Raw genomic sequence first — 12,500 nt, 5'->3', positions numbered from 1 at the left:
ACTGCAGAATAAGATTTACCTTAACAGTCTCCTCGGGGGAGCCGATTCGAATGCCAGCGGACATGATGCTCGTCGATACTGAAAAACAACAAATGGGGGAATTAGTTAAAACATAAACATAAAAACTAACACACATATACAACTGGAAATATGAGTTAAAATATACATACGTATATAACCCTTGTCTCGCCTAAAAACTTTCCCTCCTGTTTACAACTTTTTTCCAAGTCTTACAGCTTTTCTGAATATTGTAATTAACCCATAAACACCCCTAGTAGGGGGGAGAAACAGGAGGGGTGGATTGGGGGGGGGTGCTCAACCATGACATTAATGTTGAAAAAAAGAAAACGAGAGTATGAGGCAACATGGTATTATGCGGTACCATGTTGCACACGGAAAACATTTAGACACAAAAACGTTTGTATTTCGGCTCTGATTTCTGAGGTGGGTGTAATCTTGCTGGAGAGAGAGAGAGAGAGAGAGAGAGAGAGAGAGAGAGAGAGAGAGAGAGAGAGAGAGGCTGTCAATACTTCACAAAAATACGGCAGACTCGTGACATACGATTAGTTCATAAACATTTTACAATCTCCACCCGTCCCCCTCCTTCCGCCCGTCTCTCTCTCTCTCTCTCTCTCTCTCTCTCTCTCTCTCTCTCTCTCTCTCTCTCTCTCTCTCTCTCTCTATATGTATGTATATATATATATATATATATATATATATATATATATATATATATATAAACCAGTACATCCTCATCATTATTACCCCTGTCAAAGTATAATCTATAAGATTATTATTTTATTCTTTTGTTTTTCAACCCGTCGCATCATTCTCGCTTTCAATTAAGATAACAAACGAATTATTTAACTTCTCTGTTATTCGAGAATATCGAGTTAATTTTAATTAATTGTTTACAAAAGTTTAGTTTATGAAAGTTTAAATAAAATATCAGTGAAAGTTTGATCATTTTTATTAATGTTTACAATCATGTTAATTACGTTTTTCTCTGAGGTTTTACGTAATCTGTTTGTTAAAGAAATTTCCAAAACTGCTCGACCGTGTATATTAACCACGGAGAGAGAGAGAGAGAGAGAGAGAGAGAGAGAGAGAGAGAGAGAGAGAGAGAGAGAGAGAGAGAGAGTAATCCCAGTATCTCTTCCCCAGTCATTTCAGGCAGATGGGAGAATATAATGTTTTAATTTAAAGGAATTTATTTTAGCGTCAGCTTGGAAGTGAGGAGCCGTTCTAAGGCAGAAACCTCGGTCAACCCAATTCTACGAGTTACGACTTTAAATAAATTATATATTTTACCTTTTAATAAGTGTTTTAATGCTTTTAATCGCGCCATTTTTAAAAGGAAAATATCAAGCTTCCTTTCGGACACACCGTGTGACAAACACGAAAGCATTAAGCCGATAATTTCCTGAGGAAACCCAACTCGACGACTTCTGGAGGGCGTTACCGTCTGCCAACTGATGGCTACTGAACGTGACCCGGTTCCAGGGCGATATTGAACACCTTTTTCCCGAGGTCCTGTTTCTAACGACCGCAGATGCAATGTTGCAACATATGAATTGGGGACTTGCAAGCGATTGGTGAGAAAGTAATAATAATAATAATAATAATAATAATAATAATAATAATAATAACAATAATAATAACAAAGATGTAGCTTCGTGTATGTATATGTAAGTATATGTAAATTATATGTATATATATGTGTGCGTACGTATGTGTATACAACACATATATATATAATTATATATACATACATATACATATGTATACATTATATATAAATATAAATATATATATATATATATATATATGAGAGAGAGAGAGAGAGAGAGAGAGAGAGAGAGAGAGAGAGAGAGAGAGAGAGAGAGAGAGAGAGAGAGAGAGAGAGGTTGACCCCTTTTGACCCGGCCGACCTGTCAAACCACACTTTGCAAAAATAAATAAAAAACTGGTTACCTAAGACACTCACACGGGCTAAGATAAAAAAATATAAAAAAAGCAATAAGTCACATACTTATAATTTGCAAGAGCGTAAATTACAACATAACAAGTAAAAGAACAAAGACGTGAGCGAAAAATAAAGAATGGTGTAAAACGTGGAAAGGACGAACTTACTCAATAAACCGTGAGAAATTAGGAAAAAAAAAAGAAAAACGGAACAATTTAATTCTTTTGCATAATTTCCCAACGTCGGCCACAAAACCACTATTTGAAAAATACCGGTAGGCTGCTTGCTTTACTGACACGGAAACCTGGATAGAAGGCATTTTGATTTTGTTTGTGTCTGTGTACAGACACACACACACACACACACACACATATATATATATATATATATATATAATATATACATATATATATATATATATATATATATATATATATATATATATATATATATATATATATATATATATATATATAAACAAACATTAAGCCATTTCAAAAACAGGGGTGGGGTAGCCCCTAAGAAAATCACAAGAAGTCACAGCCACATTCATTCTTTAACTGCTAAATCACGGATGAAACCCCAGTGAGGAATACATCCGTAATATTAGCTATTTCATATTCCTTAATACAGGGCTTATTAGCAGGACTTCAAACCCTTTAACACACATAGCGTCATTCACCTATATTCACAATGTACTCTCACCTTACTTGATATTATCTCTCTCTCTCTCTCTCTCTCTCTCTCTCTCTCTCTCTCTCTCTAAAAAAGGGGATAATGACTCCAAATCTGGAAACCTCAGACAATCAGGTGAAGTGGAACTTAATTAATTACCATTAATAACATCGATTCTCTGGGCTAATTAAGACAAATGCATTTAAACTTGGGTGCAATTACAGGCACGGCTAATTAGGGCTTCCAGCCACGCGCCTCAGTTTTGTGACCTCGTTTCGGATCGGGCTTCTGCAAGGAAAAAACTAATCTGTCAACAATACTACAAAGATAACTTAATATAGTCTTCTCTAAGAAGGAAATATTTTTCTATAAAAATACTACAAACTTAATGTAGTCTTCTCTAAGGGAAAAAATCTACTCTTGTATAGAAAATACTACTACAAAAATACCAACGTAGTCTCTCTCTCTATCTCTATCTCTCTCTCTCTCTCTATCTCTGAAAAAAAAATCTACTCTTCTATAAAAAATACTACAAAAACACCAATGTAGTCTCTCTCTCTCTCTCTCTCTCTCTCTCTCTCTCTCTCTCTCTCTCTCTCTCTCTCTCTCTCTCTCTCTCTCTTAAAAAACTCTTCTATAAAAAAGTACTACAAAAAACTTAACATAGTCTTCTCCAGTAAAAAACTTCTATAAAAAATACTACAAAAAACCTAATACAGTCTCCCATAAAAACCTACTCTTCTATACGAAAAATGCAAAAAAATTAACACAGTCTTCTCCAATAAATAAAACTACTCTTCTATAAAAAAAACTGCAAAAAACTTAATATAGTCCCTCCAATAAAAAAAACTACTTCTATAAAAAATACTGCAAAAACTTAATATAAGTTCTCCAAAAAAAACTACTCTTCTATAAAAAAAATACTACAAAAAACCTAATACATACTTCTCAAATAAAAACCTACTTCTATAAAAAATACTGCAAAAAAACTCCTCCTTCTAAAGAAAAAACCGCAAAACAAACATATTAAAAAAAAAAAAAAATTCCTGCCCAAATTATGACTTCTATATTCACCTGAGTGTCCATCAGACCTTCTCTGACCCACTGCTGCTAGCACCAGACTCCTCCGTGTCAGTCTGTTGTTATAAGTGCATCAATGACATCATGTTGCCCTGAATTTTATTGTTTTAATATTTTGTTACCTTAAAGGAATGGAGTCCTTTATTATTATTATTATTATTATTATTATTATTATTATTATTATTATTACCATCATCACTTCAACGAGACCACCAATTCATTTTTGAAAACTTCAAGAAGGAAAATATAAGTTAAAGAAGTTGGACAGCTTACAAGTGTGGAAAAAAAATAAGAACGGACAAAGAGTTCAAACCCAGAAAGCAACGCACCTGGAAGAAGGTAGAACTCAGTTACAAAAAACGCCTTGATACTGCCTACAGTTTGCTACGTAAGTCAGGCAGTAAGCGTTACCCAGGTAACCCCATTCCCCCCACCCCACCTTAAAAATGTATGACCCCATAAAAGCGTCCCATAATAGCGTCCCATAATTGGCATATCGAACGGGCCCAATATATCCGCAAAATGCAGCGACCGGGAAAAGCGGTTTTTAATTAAAAATCCGAAGCGAATTTCGATTGCCGTGTTAAACGGTTTGATTTATTGGATGTGAAAATTGCCATCAGGATTCATGTGGCGTTCTGTGACGATTTTATGTGAGAGAGAGAGAGAGAGAGAGAGAGAGAGAGAGAGAGAGAGAGAGAGCACAAACACTAATCAAGGTCACTGCAGTTCACTTTTCATGTAACTAATTCAAGCACAAACACTAATCAATGTCACAGCAAGTCAATTTTCATGTAACTAATTCATGCACAAACAAAAGTCAGGGTCACTGTAGGTAACTTTTCGTGTAATTATTTAATACACAAACACAAATCAGGTCACTTTTCATGTAAGTTATTAATACCAAAACACAAATCAAGGTCACTGCAGGTCGCATGCCCACAGTGAGACCTTTCTACTAGATTCGTACACAAACACTCAAAAACAAAAAATTCAAAAGCTTTAAGACAGCACAAACCAAACCCGACATAAACATTACCTGCTGCACGACGGTAAAAACAAACTCGTAAATGTCATTCGCGCGCACGCGCATACAGAGGGCACGCATTCAATGAACGCACGTCTGAACGAGCAAGCGAATTGATTACAGCCAGCCGTGTGTACACAGATAACACAGATAGCAGTAAATCTTAGGAGGACGCCCCTGGGAACAAAGGGGGGCCACTTTTTAGGTACTCCATCGTCACAAGGGCCCGTCAAAGGGCCCCGCCCTTTGCTGGTATCTATGGTGCAAGAGGCAGGGTCAGAGATTTCCCCCAAATACAAGAAGTGTAGTATTTGAGTTGAAATTCCTATAAGTTGTTTAAATTAGAATTGAGTGGTAATTCGTATAAGTAATTTATATGAGCATTAAGTCTTATACAAAAGTTATATATATCACTGAATTTTAAGTGTTGGAGGATAAGATAGAGCTGAATAGCGCAATGAGTGTTGTGGTTCTTGACGTTCTGCTAATGAGCCTTCAATATTGGCGTTTGCAGAGACTAATGTTCTGAAAGTTTTCTGCACAAGGACTCATCCCTTGTATATAAAGAAAATTCCATTATACCCCGCTGACTGCACATGGTAGTTGGAAAACTGTTGTGGGTTGCAGTCAGGATTGAGAAGGGATGGAGCTGTACACTCCATGCTCCCAGCCATTCTGTGATTAAAGTTGTTATTAGTTTTAGGAAAAACGGACAACCTGCCATTTAAAGAGCATTTCCTCCTCAAGGGATCCACAACCTAAACACTGGGACAAAGTATATTTGTATCACAAATATATTCCTAGGGCAGCAAGGGCTCAGGCTATACCACTTTTTAAAGCTACAGCAACAATCAGCAAAAAGACATCAGGAATGGAATGTGGAATATTTCCAGGTAATTCTATACATAACAGGAACGGTCAAGAGAAGCTGCAGAAACTATTGAAGGAGTTCCAAAGTCTCTGCGAGAAAAGAAAGGTGAAAGTAAACGTATATCAAGAATAAGGTTATGAGGACCAATGGACACCAAAAAGACAGGCCTGCGAATGTTAATACGGATGGTAGAAGAACTGAAGGACCTTATTTGTATTAGAATTTGGGAGTCATTGTACCCTTTGGTAGTAAGATCAGAGAAGAGGAGAGGGAAGTCACAGAACAGGTGAATCAAAGAAGGCAGCAGGTTGACTGCAGAAGACAGGAAAGAGAATTGATGTGTTTATGGAAATCAAGATGGTTCGGTCATGTGGAGGGAATGGAGAGCTACAGGGGCTGATACAGATGAGGAATACTTCAGAAAGGATGAACAGATAGAGAAGCTGGTAAGCAGAGGATTCGACATTTGCATACAATGAACAAAAAAAAGTATACCTTAGTTTAAACAGACCACTGAGCTGATTAACAGCTCTCCTAGGGCTGGCCCGAAGGATCAGATTCATTTTACGTGGCTAAGAACCAATTGGTTACCTAGCAACGGGACCTACAGCTTATTGTGGAATCCGAACCACATTATAGCGAGAAATGAATTTCTATCACCAGAAATAAATTTCTCAAATTCTTCAACGGCTGGTCGGAGGATCGAACGCGGCCCGGTAGAGTGCTAGCCGAGAACGATACCAACCCGTCCAATGAGGAACTATACAATGAGCAGCATTGTATGCAAATGGAATTTATACAAATAACAGAATAAATCTTAAACAAAGCCAGCAAAAAGAAGCAAATAAATATGATAAAAATCGCCACTTGCTTTGAATAAGAAGAGGGGGAAGAGGGCTCGAGAAAGCTTCTTATTCAAGAAATAATTACCTAATTACAAGGCAGCTACGGTAATTACCCGCACGCGGGGGTGATTATGGACGACGCCGGGGATAGAGCCCACGCGCTCAATTACAATACCAGTTGTTACGTAATTAACTATAAAGCACAGGTGGGGGAGGGGGGAGGGGGATGATGATGCTCAGGAGACCATCTCATTAGGGAAGATGAAAGTGGCCATCCTTGTGGGATGCTGGGATGCTTCGTGTGTGTGTGTGTGTGTTTGTGTGTTTAAAACTGGAAAACTGGCGTGAATAAGATATCAATGATAACCAATGTATGCAAAACAGAGCTTCGGGTGAGTGGAGAGAAAGAAAAAGACAAATTAGTCAGGAAAGTGGCCACCTGGATGCTAATTGAGGCGAACTCTGTACTGCCACCAAGTACAACAGATATTTTCACAATAAAAGCTTCTATGTAAAAAATACTCATGAATTATGGAATATTAGATTTTCAGGAATCACTGGGAAAGAAACAGAGAGAGAGAGAGAGAGAGAGAGAGAGAGAGAGAGAGAGAGAGAGAGAGAGAGAGAGAGAGAATTGGGAACCCTGTTGTGACAGGTAGGCAGGTCTTGAAAATGGAACATTTGTTACATTGATTTTATGAGATTCAGGCTGTCAAGACAAGCACTGGGACACTTCAGGCCATTCAGTGCTTAAGACTATGAAAAGAGGGAGCTAGAGTGGTTGGACAGCAAGATAAGTCAATGACCCTAAAGGAGGAACTGGGAGAAAACCTAACACCAAGACTGAAGAAAGGAAAGGAGAATGGAGGTCAAGTAAAATGCTAAAAAGTGGGTCCAGCTAGGGACCTAAGGAACCCAGCATACATTCTTTAGTACGCCTACAGCATTATCCCCTTGCAGGAATGAGGCAGGAGTTGAGAAAACAGCAAGAAAAACAAAACAACAACAGTCTGCTCGACACAGAGACTGCTGGAACATACCAATGATCAGTGAATAAATGAGAGATTTATATTGCAGGCAAAAGGTCTTTATCTATTTACGCAAAATAAACATGAATACTGTAAAAAAAGAAAGTGGATAAAATGCTGCAGATTCATGACCAGAGTGAAGTTGGAAGTTTATTTTACAAATGAAAAAGTGGAGGAATGATGTGGTTTCCATGGCTGGACAATGAGCTTAAAACTAACAAGTATAGAAAAATGCGCCGAAGTTTCTTCGGCGCAATCGACTTTTCTGCATAGCAGCTACAGCGTATAATCAAGGCCGCCGAAAACAGATCAATCTTTCGGTGGTCTCGGTATAATGCTGTATGAGCCGCGGCCCATAAAACTATACCCACAGCCCGGTGGTGGCCTATCCTATATCGATGCCAGAAGCACGATTATGGTTAACTTTAACCTTAAATAAAGTAAAAACTACTGAGGCTAGCGGACTGCAATTTGGTATGTTTGATGATACGAGGGTGGAAGATCAACATACCAATTTGCAGCCCTCTAGCCTCAGTGGTTTTTAAGATCTGAGGGCGGACAGAAAAAAGTGCGGACGGACAGACAATACCTGCACAATAGTTTTATTTTACAGAAAACTGAAAAGGACTGAGATGGTCTGGGCATGTGATGAGAATGATGAAAAGTAATTTAGCTAGAAAAAGTATTAGATATAGAAGTATCAGAGCAAAGACCTGTAACAGGGTCAACTAAATCGTGAACACTCTTGACAGATGAAGAACCTTGACCTGATTTGAGGTCGTGCAAAGATAGAAAGGTCAGAAGATTACAGGGGAAGCTTCATTTCACGTCTAACCCCTTGAGAAGAGAAGCATACTGTTTAGTTTATGTGTGATAGCAGGATATCTCAAGAACGGGGAGGCGGAATCTGATGAAACTTAGCATATGTATTCTACTAACTTCTGTCATACTTCAGTCCAAGAGGTCAAGATTTTTATCTTTGATTTGGTCTTTTAATATTTTTATTCCGGTTATTTTTATTCTTCTGTTTTTACATTTTTTGACATCAACTATTTATTCTTCATGTTCGTAATTTTCGTTTTTTATTATTTTTACATTTATTACTGGTTTAATTTTTCTTAATACTTTTATATTTCAGTAATTTTTCTATTCTCTGTAAGGTAAAAATAATCAACAAACAAACAAGAATAAAATAATGAAAAAGTAAAAAATAAAAATTAAAAATAAAAGTAAAAATTAAAGTAATGAAAAATAAAAACAAAAGAGTAAAAAAATAAAATAAAGATAAACATTTAAAGACAAAAAATTAACAACAATAAAAATAAAAACACTATATAGTAATTAAAAATTCAAGTACTGAAGAGTTGACTTTCCCACAAAGTTCCTCACTCAAGGTCACCTATTGAATATAACTACAAGGTCTCATCAAATTCTGCTTGCCCGTTCTTGAGGTATTACACACACAAATACATACACACACTCAGAGATAGACTCTCCCAGCAGTTTAAAATACTATAAAAAAAAAAAACTCATTTTCTTCCATTGTCACATCAAATTCTCACTCGCATAACTTTCCTCACCGAGGAAGAAACGGAGGAAGAAATTCCTCTCTCTTCCTCAACAAAAGCCTCATTCCTCCTCCTTTCAACCACTTCCTGAATTTCACTCCTGATTTCTCCTCCTTCCTCCTTACTAAACGAATGGTTTTTTCCGACTTTTTTCTTTTAGTAAGTATTCATTGTTTCCTTCCTCTGATACTTCTGGTATGCGTGTTCCTCTCTCTCTCTCTCTCTCTCTCTCTCTCTCTCTCTCTCTCTGCGTGATGGTGGTTTTGTGTCGTTTTCAGAAGTTACTATATATGAAAAGATCCGCGAAAATTATTTGGAAGTGTTTTCATAGACCTGAATTTCATAATCAATCAATCAGTCATCAACAGAAATAATAAGAGTAATTAGCTTTATATATTTTTAAATGATACGCACATGTATGTATGTATGTATGTATGTATATATACATAAATGTATATACATGTATATATATATACATAACATATATGTATGTATGTATATATATATATACATAAATTTTTGACAATTACACCGGAACATTTTTTCTATTCATAAATATTAATATACATCACCACTAGCAATATACAATAACGCCTCATCTTAACACATTTCCGTACATATAAACTAAATTCTGTGATTACCTTTTGCCATGCTACCATTTTAGATGCCATACATTTTAAATAAAACAATATCTCAAAATGAACATAACATAAATTTATTACTTTCTTTCCCTGGCATCCAACAGAACTGAAAGTGTGACTTTCACCGGCCTCAAGATAGGAGGCCCGTGACTCCAAGGGGTCCACAACCCACTGATAGGAACAATATACTTGTACCGAGAACCACTGCCACATTTCTGGCAATCATGTCCAGGTTCTACCTTAATATCCACGGTCTGAAGAGTCTCTCAGACGTTATGGAAACTGGAGTCATGTGAACTGACAAATAAACAAATGGTTCTTCTCCTTTTGTAGAGGTCTAAGGGAGGGGTAATCCAATGATCCTATGTGTCCAAAGTCTGGCAGAAGATGGGAAATAAGTTTTGCTTTACCTGACTGTCTTACTCTGTCCAGTATTAATGAAATTATACTTTCCATTAGCAGTCCCATTCTCTCTCTCTCTCTCTCTTTACAAGAAATATACGTGCACTGTTTACCATCAATGTTAGCTAGATTTTCTCTAACAATATTAGAGAGAGAGAGAGAGAGAGAGAGAGAGAGAGAGAGAGAGAGAGAGAGAGAGAGAGGTAAAGTAATGGGCAAGAGTGTGTATGTATATGTGTATATTATATAGTATGTGCTTATTTATATCTTGTTAAAACAAGTACAACAACAACAATAATAATAATAATAATAATAATAATAATAATAATAATAATAATAATAATAATACCTAAAATACCTATGTAAATATTAAAAAACCCTCAAAATCTCTTTCATATAAAACACAGACTATTCATAATTTTTCCTGAGTAGCACCAGGGATGCAACCCCATCCCTCCCTTTGACCACAGCTGAGCTGGCAAATATATCTTTTAGATAAGTCCATGTTAAATTAGTTTTCATATTAAGTTCAAGACAAACTACCATAATCATCGAGGTGTTTTCCAAGAAGCAATATAACAAAAACAAACAATAATTACAAACAAAATAAAAAAAACAAACAAACAATGTCTTAGTCATTATGCACAAAAGTATTTAAGTCACATGGGAAGATAATTGTTCGACCTTTCAATCATCCCCAGCCATTGTGTGGTTCAACCACAATTCCCATGCGTTAGGCAAGAGAGAGAGAGAGAGAGAGAGAGAGAGAGAGAGAGAGCAATTTTTAAGCTATCTTCAGAAAGTATTGCAAATATTACAACAGATAATAACTTTGTTATATATATGTACACATACATAGAGAGAGAGAGAGAGAGAGAGAGAGAGAGAGAGAGAGAGAGAGAGAGAGAGAGAGAGAGAGAGAGAGAGATTTAATATCTTCAGAAAGTACTCCAGAGGTTACACCGAAGATTAATCTTGTCACATCTTGTCACAGAGAGAGAGAGAGAGAGAGAGAGAGAGAGAGAGAGAGAGACCCATAAAAAATAAAATGACAAACAAAAACAAACAAGAAAAAACAATGACAGTCCGTGGCAATGCCTATACCGTCACAGCTCGTTACGCTTACGGTCAATTACCGTCATTATCAAGGCCGGAGGAAGATGGATTTCCGCAAATTGGAAGACGTTTCGAGTCCAAGGTCAACTTCTGCCAATTGTAAGTGCGCGGTACTTTTGGCACGTAGTCTGCCTTCTGCAAAATATCTTTAAAACTATTGGATGGAATTCAATCAAATTTTGAGGTGAGAGCTATAGAAGATTTCAGTGTATTTTGGTAAAGATTCTGACTTAGTTGTGGAACCATCATTTGTATATAAATAAAATAACTACAAATTTACAGATAGATTTCAAAGAAGATTTATGGAGGTATGGACACGAACCCAAATATATCTTTACAAAATTTGTATAAGAATCCTGATTAAAATGTGGAGTAAGGATCTACTTTCATTAACATCGGACTGTCTTAAAAATATCTAAAAAATCTCCAATTGATTTTTACTGGAATCTCTAAGAGAGATTGACCCTTGGCCAAGGAATATTGCATTAGATTTTCAGAAGAATTTGGATTCAAGTTTTTCTAGAATTATTCTGTCTGTTTGTCTATCTTTCTTTCTGTATTTTCAATACTCAAAATATCGCAAGGGTAGGCACTAGGTCAAAGATGATAACATGCTTGCAAATACGTGCAGAAAAATACTATAAAAAATGTTGATTATTCTTAAATATTCAAAACAAAATAAAAGTCATAATACGTGTAAATGAATCTATTCGAATTTTTGGGAAAAGTATAATGAAATATATTTATGATTAAAAAAAAAAAAAAAAAAAAAAATATATATATATATATATATATATATATATATATATATATATATATATATATATATATATATGTTTATATCTCATATAAAGAATAACATATATATATGTATGTATATATATGTATATATATTTATATATATATATATATATATATATATATATATATATATATATATAAAGAATATATAGGCGCCATTTAAACAGGATGGTATCCAACAGGGATTTTATTCACAAATGTTGCTAGCTTTCAAGGACTAACCTGCCCCCATCATCCGGTAACCATAAAAACGAAGTCCTGTTATTCTTTTTGTGAACCCACAGTGCAATTGTGCAAGTGATCAAGTTTATATAAACATATAAAACATATACATATATATATATATATATATATATATATATATATATATATATATATATATATATATATATATATTGCAAAAACAATTCAGCAAGAGAAACCCCGGAGAATTTGAAAGTCACTTGCACAAACAACTTCACAGCACAAACAAACAGCAAA

General features: G+C 35.6%; 1 protein-coding gene across 11 annotated transcripts in view; it reads right to left on the bottom strand.

Annotated features, from left to right (window-relative positions):
- Prosap (prosap) overlaps positions 1 to 12,500 on the bottom strand; it is a 422,776-nt gene that overhangs the window by 253,884 nt on the left and 156,392 nt on the right. For all 11 annotated transcript variants that reach the window (XM_067133635.1, XM_067133627.1, XM_067133628.1 and 8 more), the window contains exon 2: positions 20 to 78. In XM_067133635.1, coding sequence (XP_066989736.1) covers positions 20 to 78 — 59 coding nt within the window. The remainder of the gene's footprint in view (positions 1 to 19; positions 79 to 12,500) is intronic.

The sequence above is a fragment of the Macrobrachium rosenbergii genome, chromosome 34 (genome assembly GCF_040412425.1).
Source record: "Macrobrachium rosenbergii isolate ZJJX-2024 chromosome 34, ASM4041242v1, whole genome shotgun sequence".
In the NCBI taxonomy this organism is placed as follows: Eukaryota; Metazoa; Arthropoda; class Malacostraca; order Decapoda; family Palaemonidae; genus Macrobrachium; species Macrobrachium rosenbergii.
The sequence above is the reverse complement of the archived record's forward strand: the minus strand, read 5'-3'. Positions and strand labels throughout refer to the sequence as shown.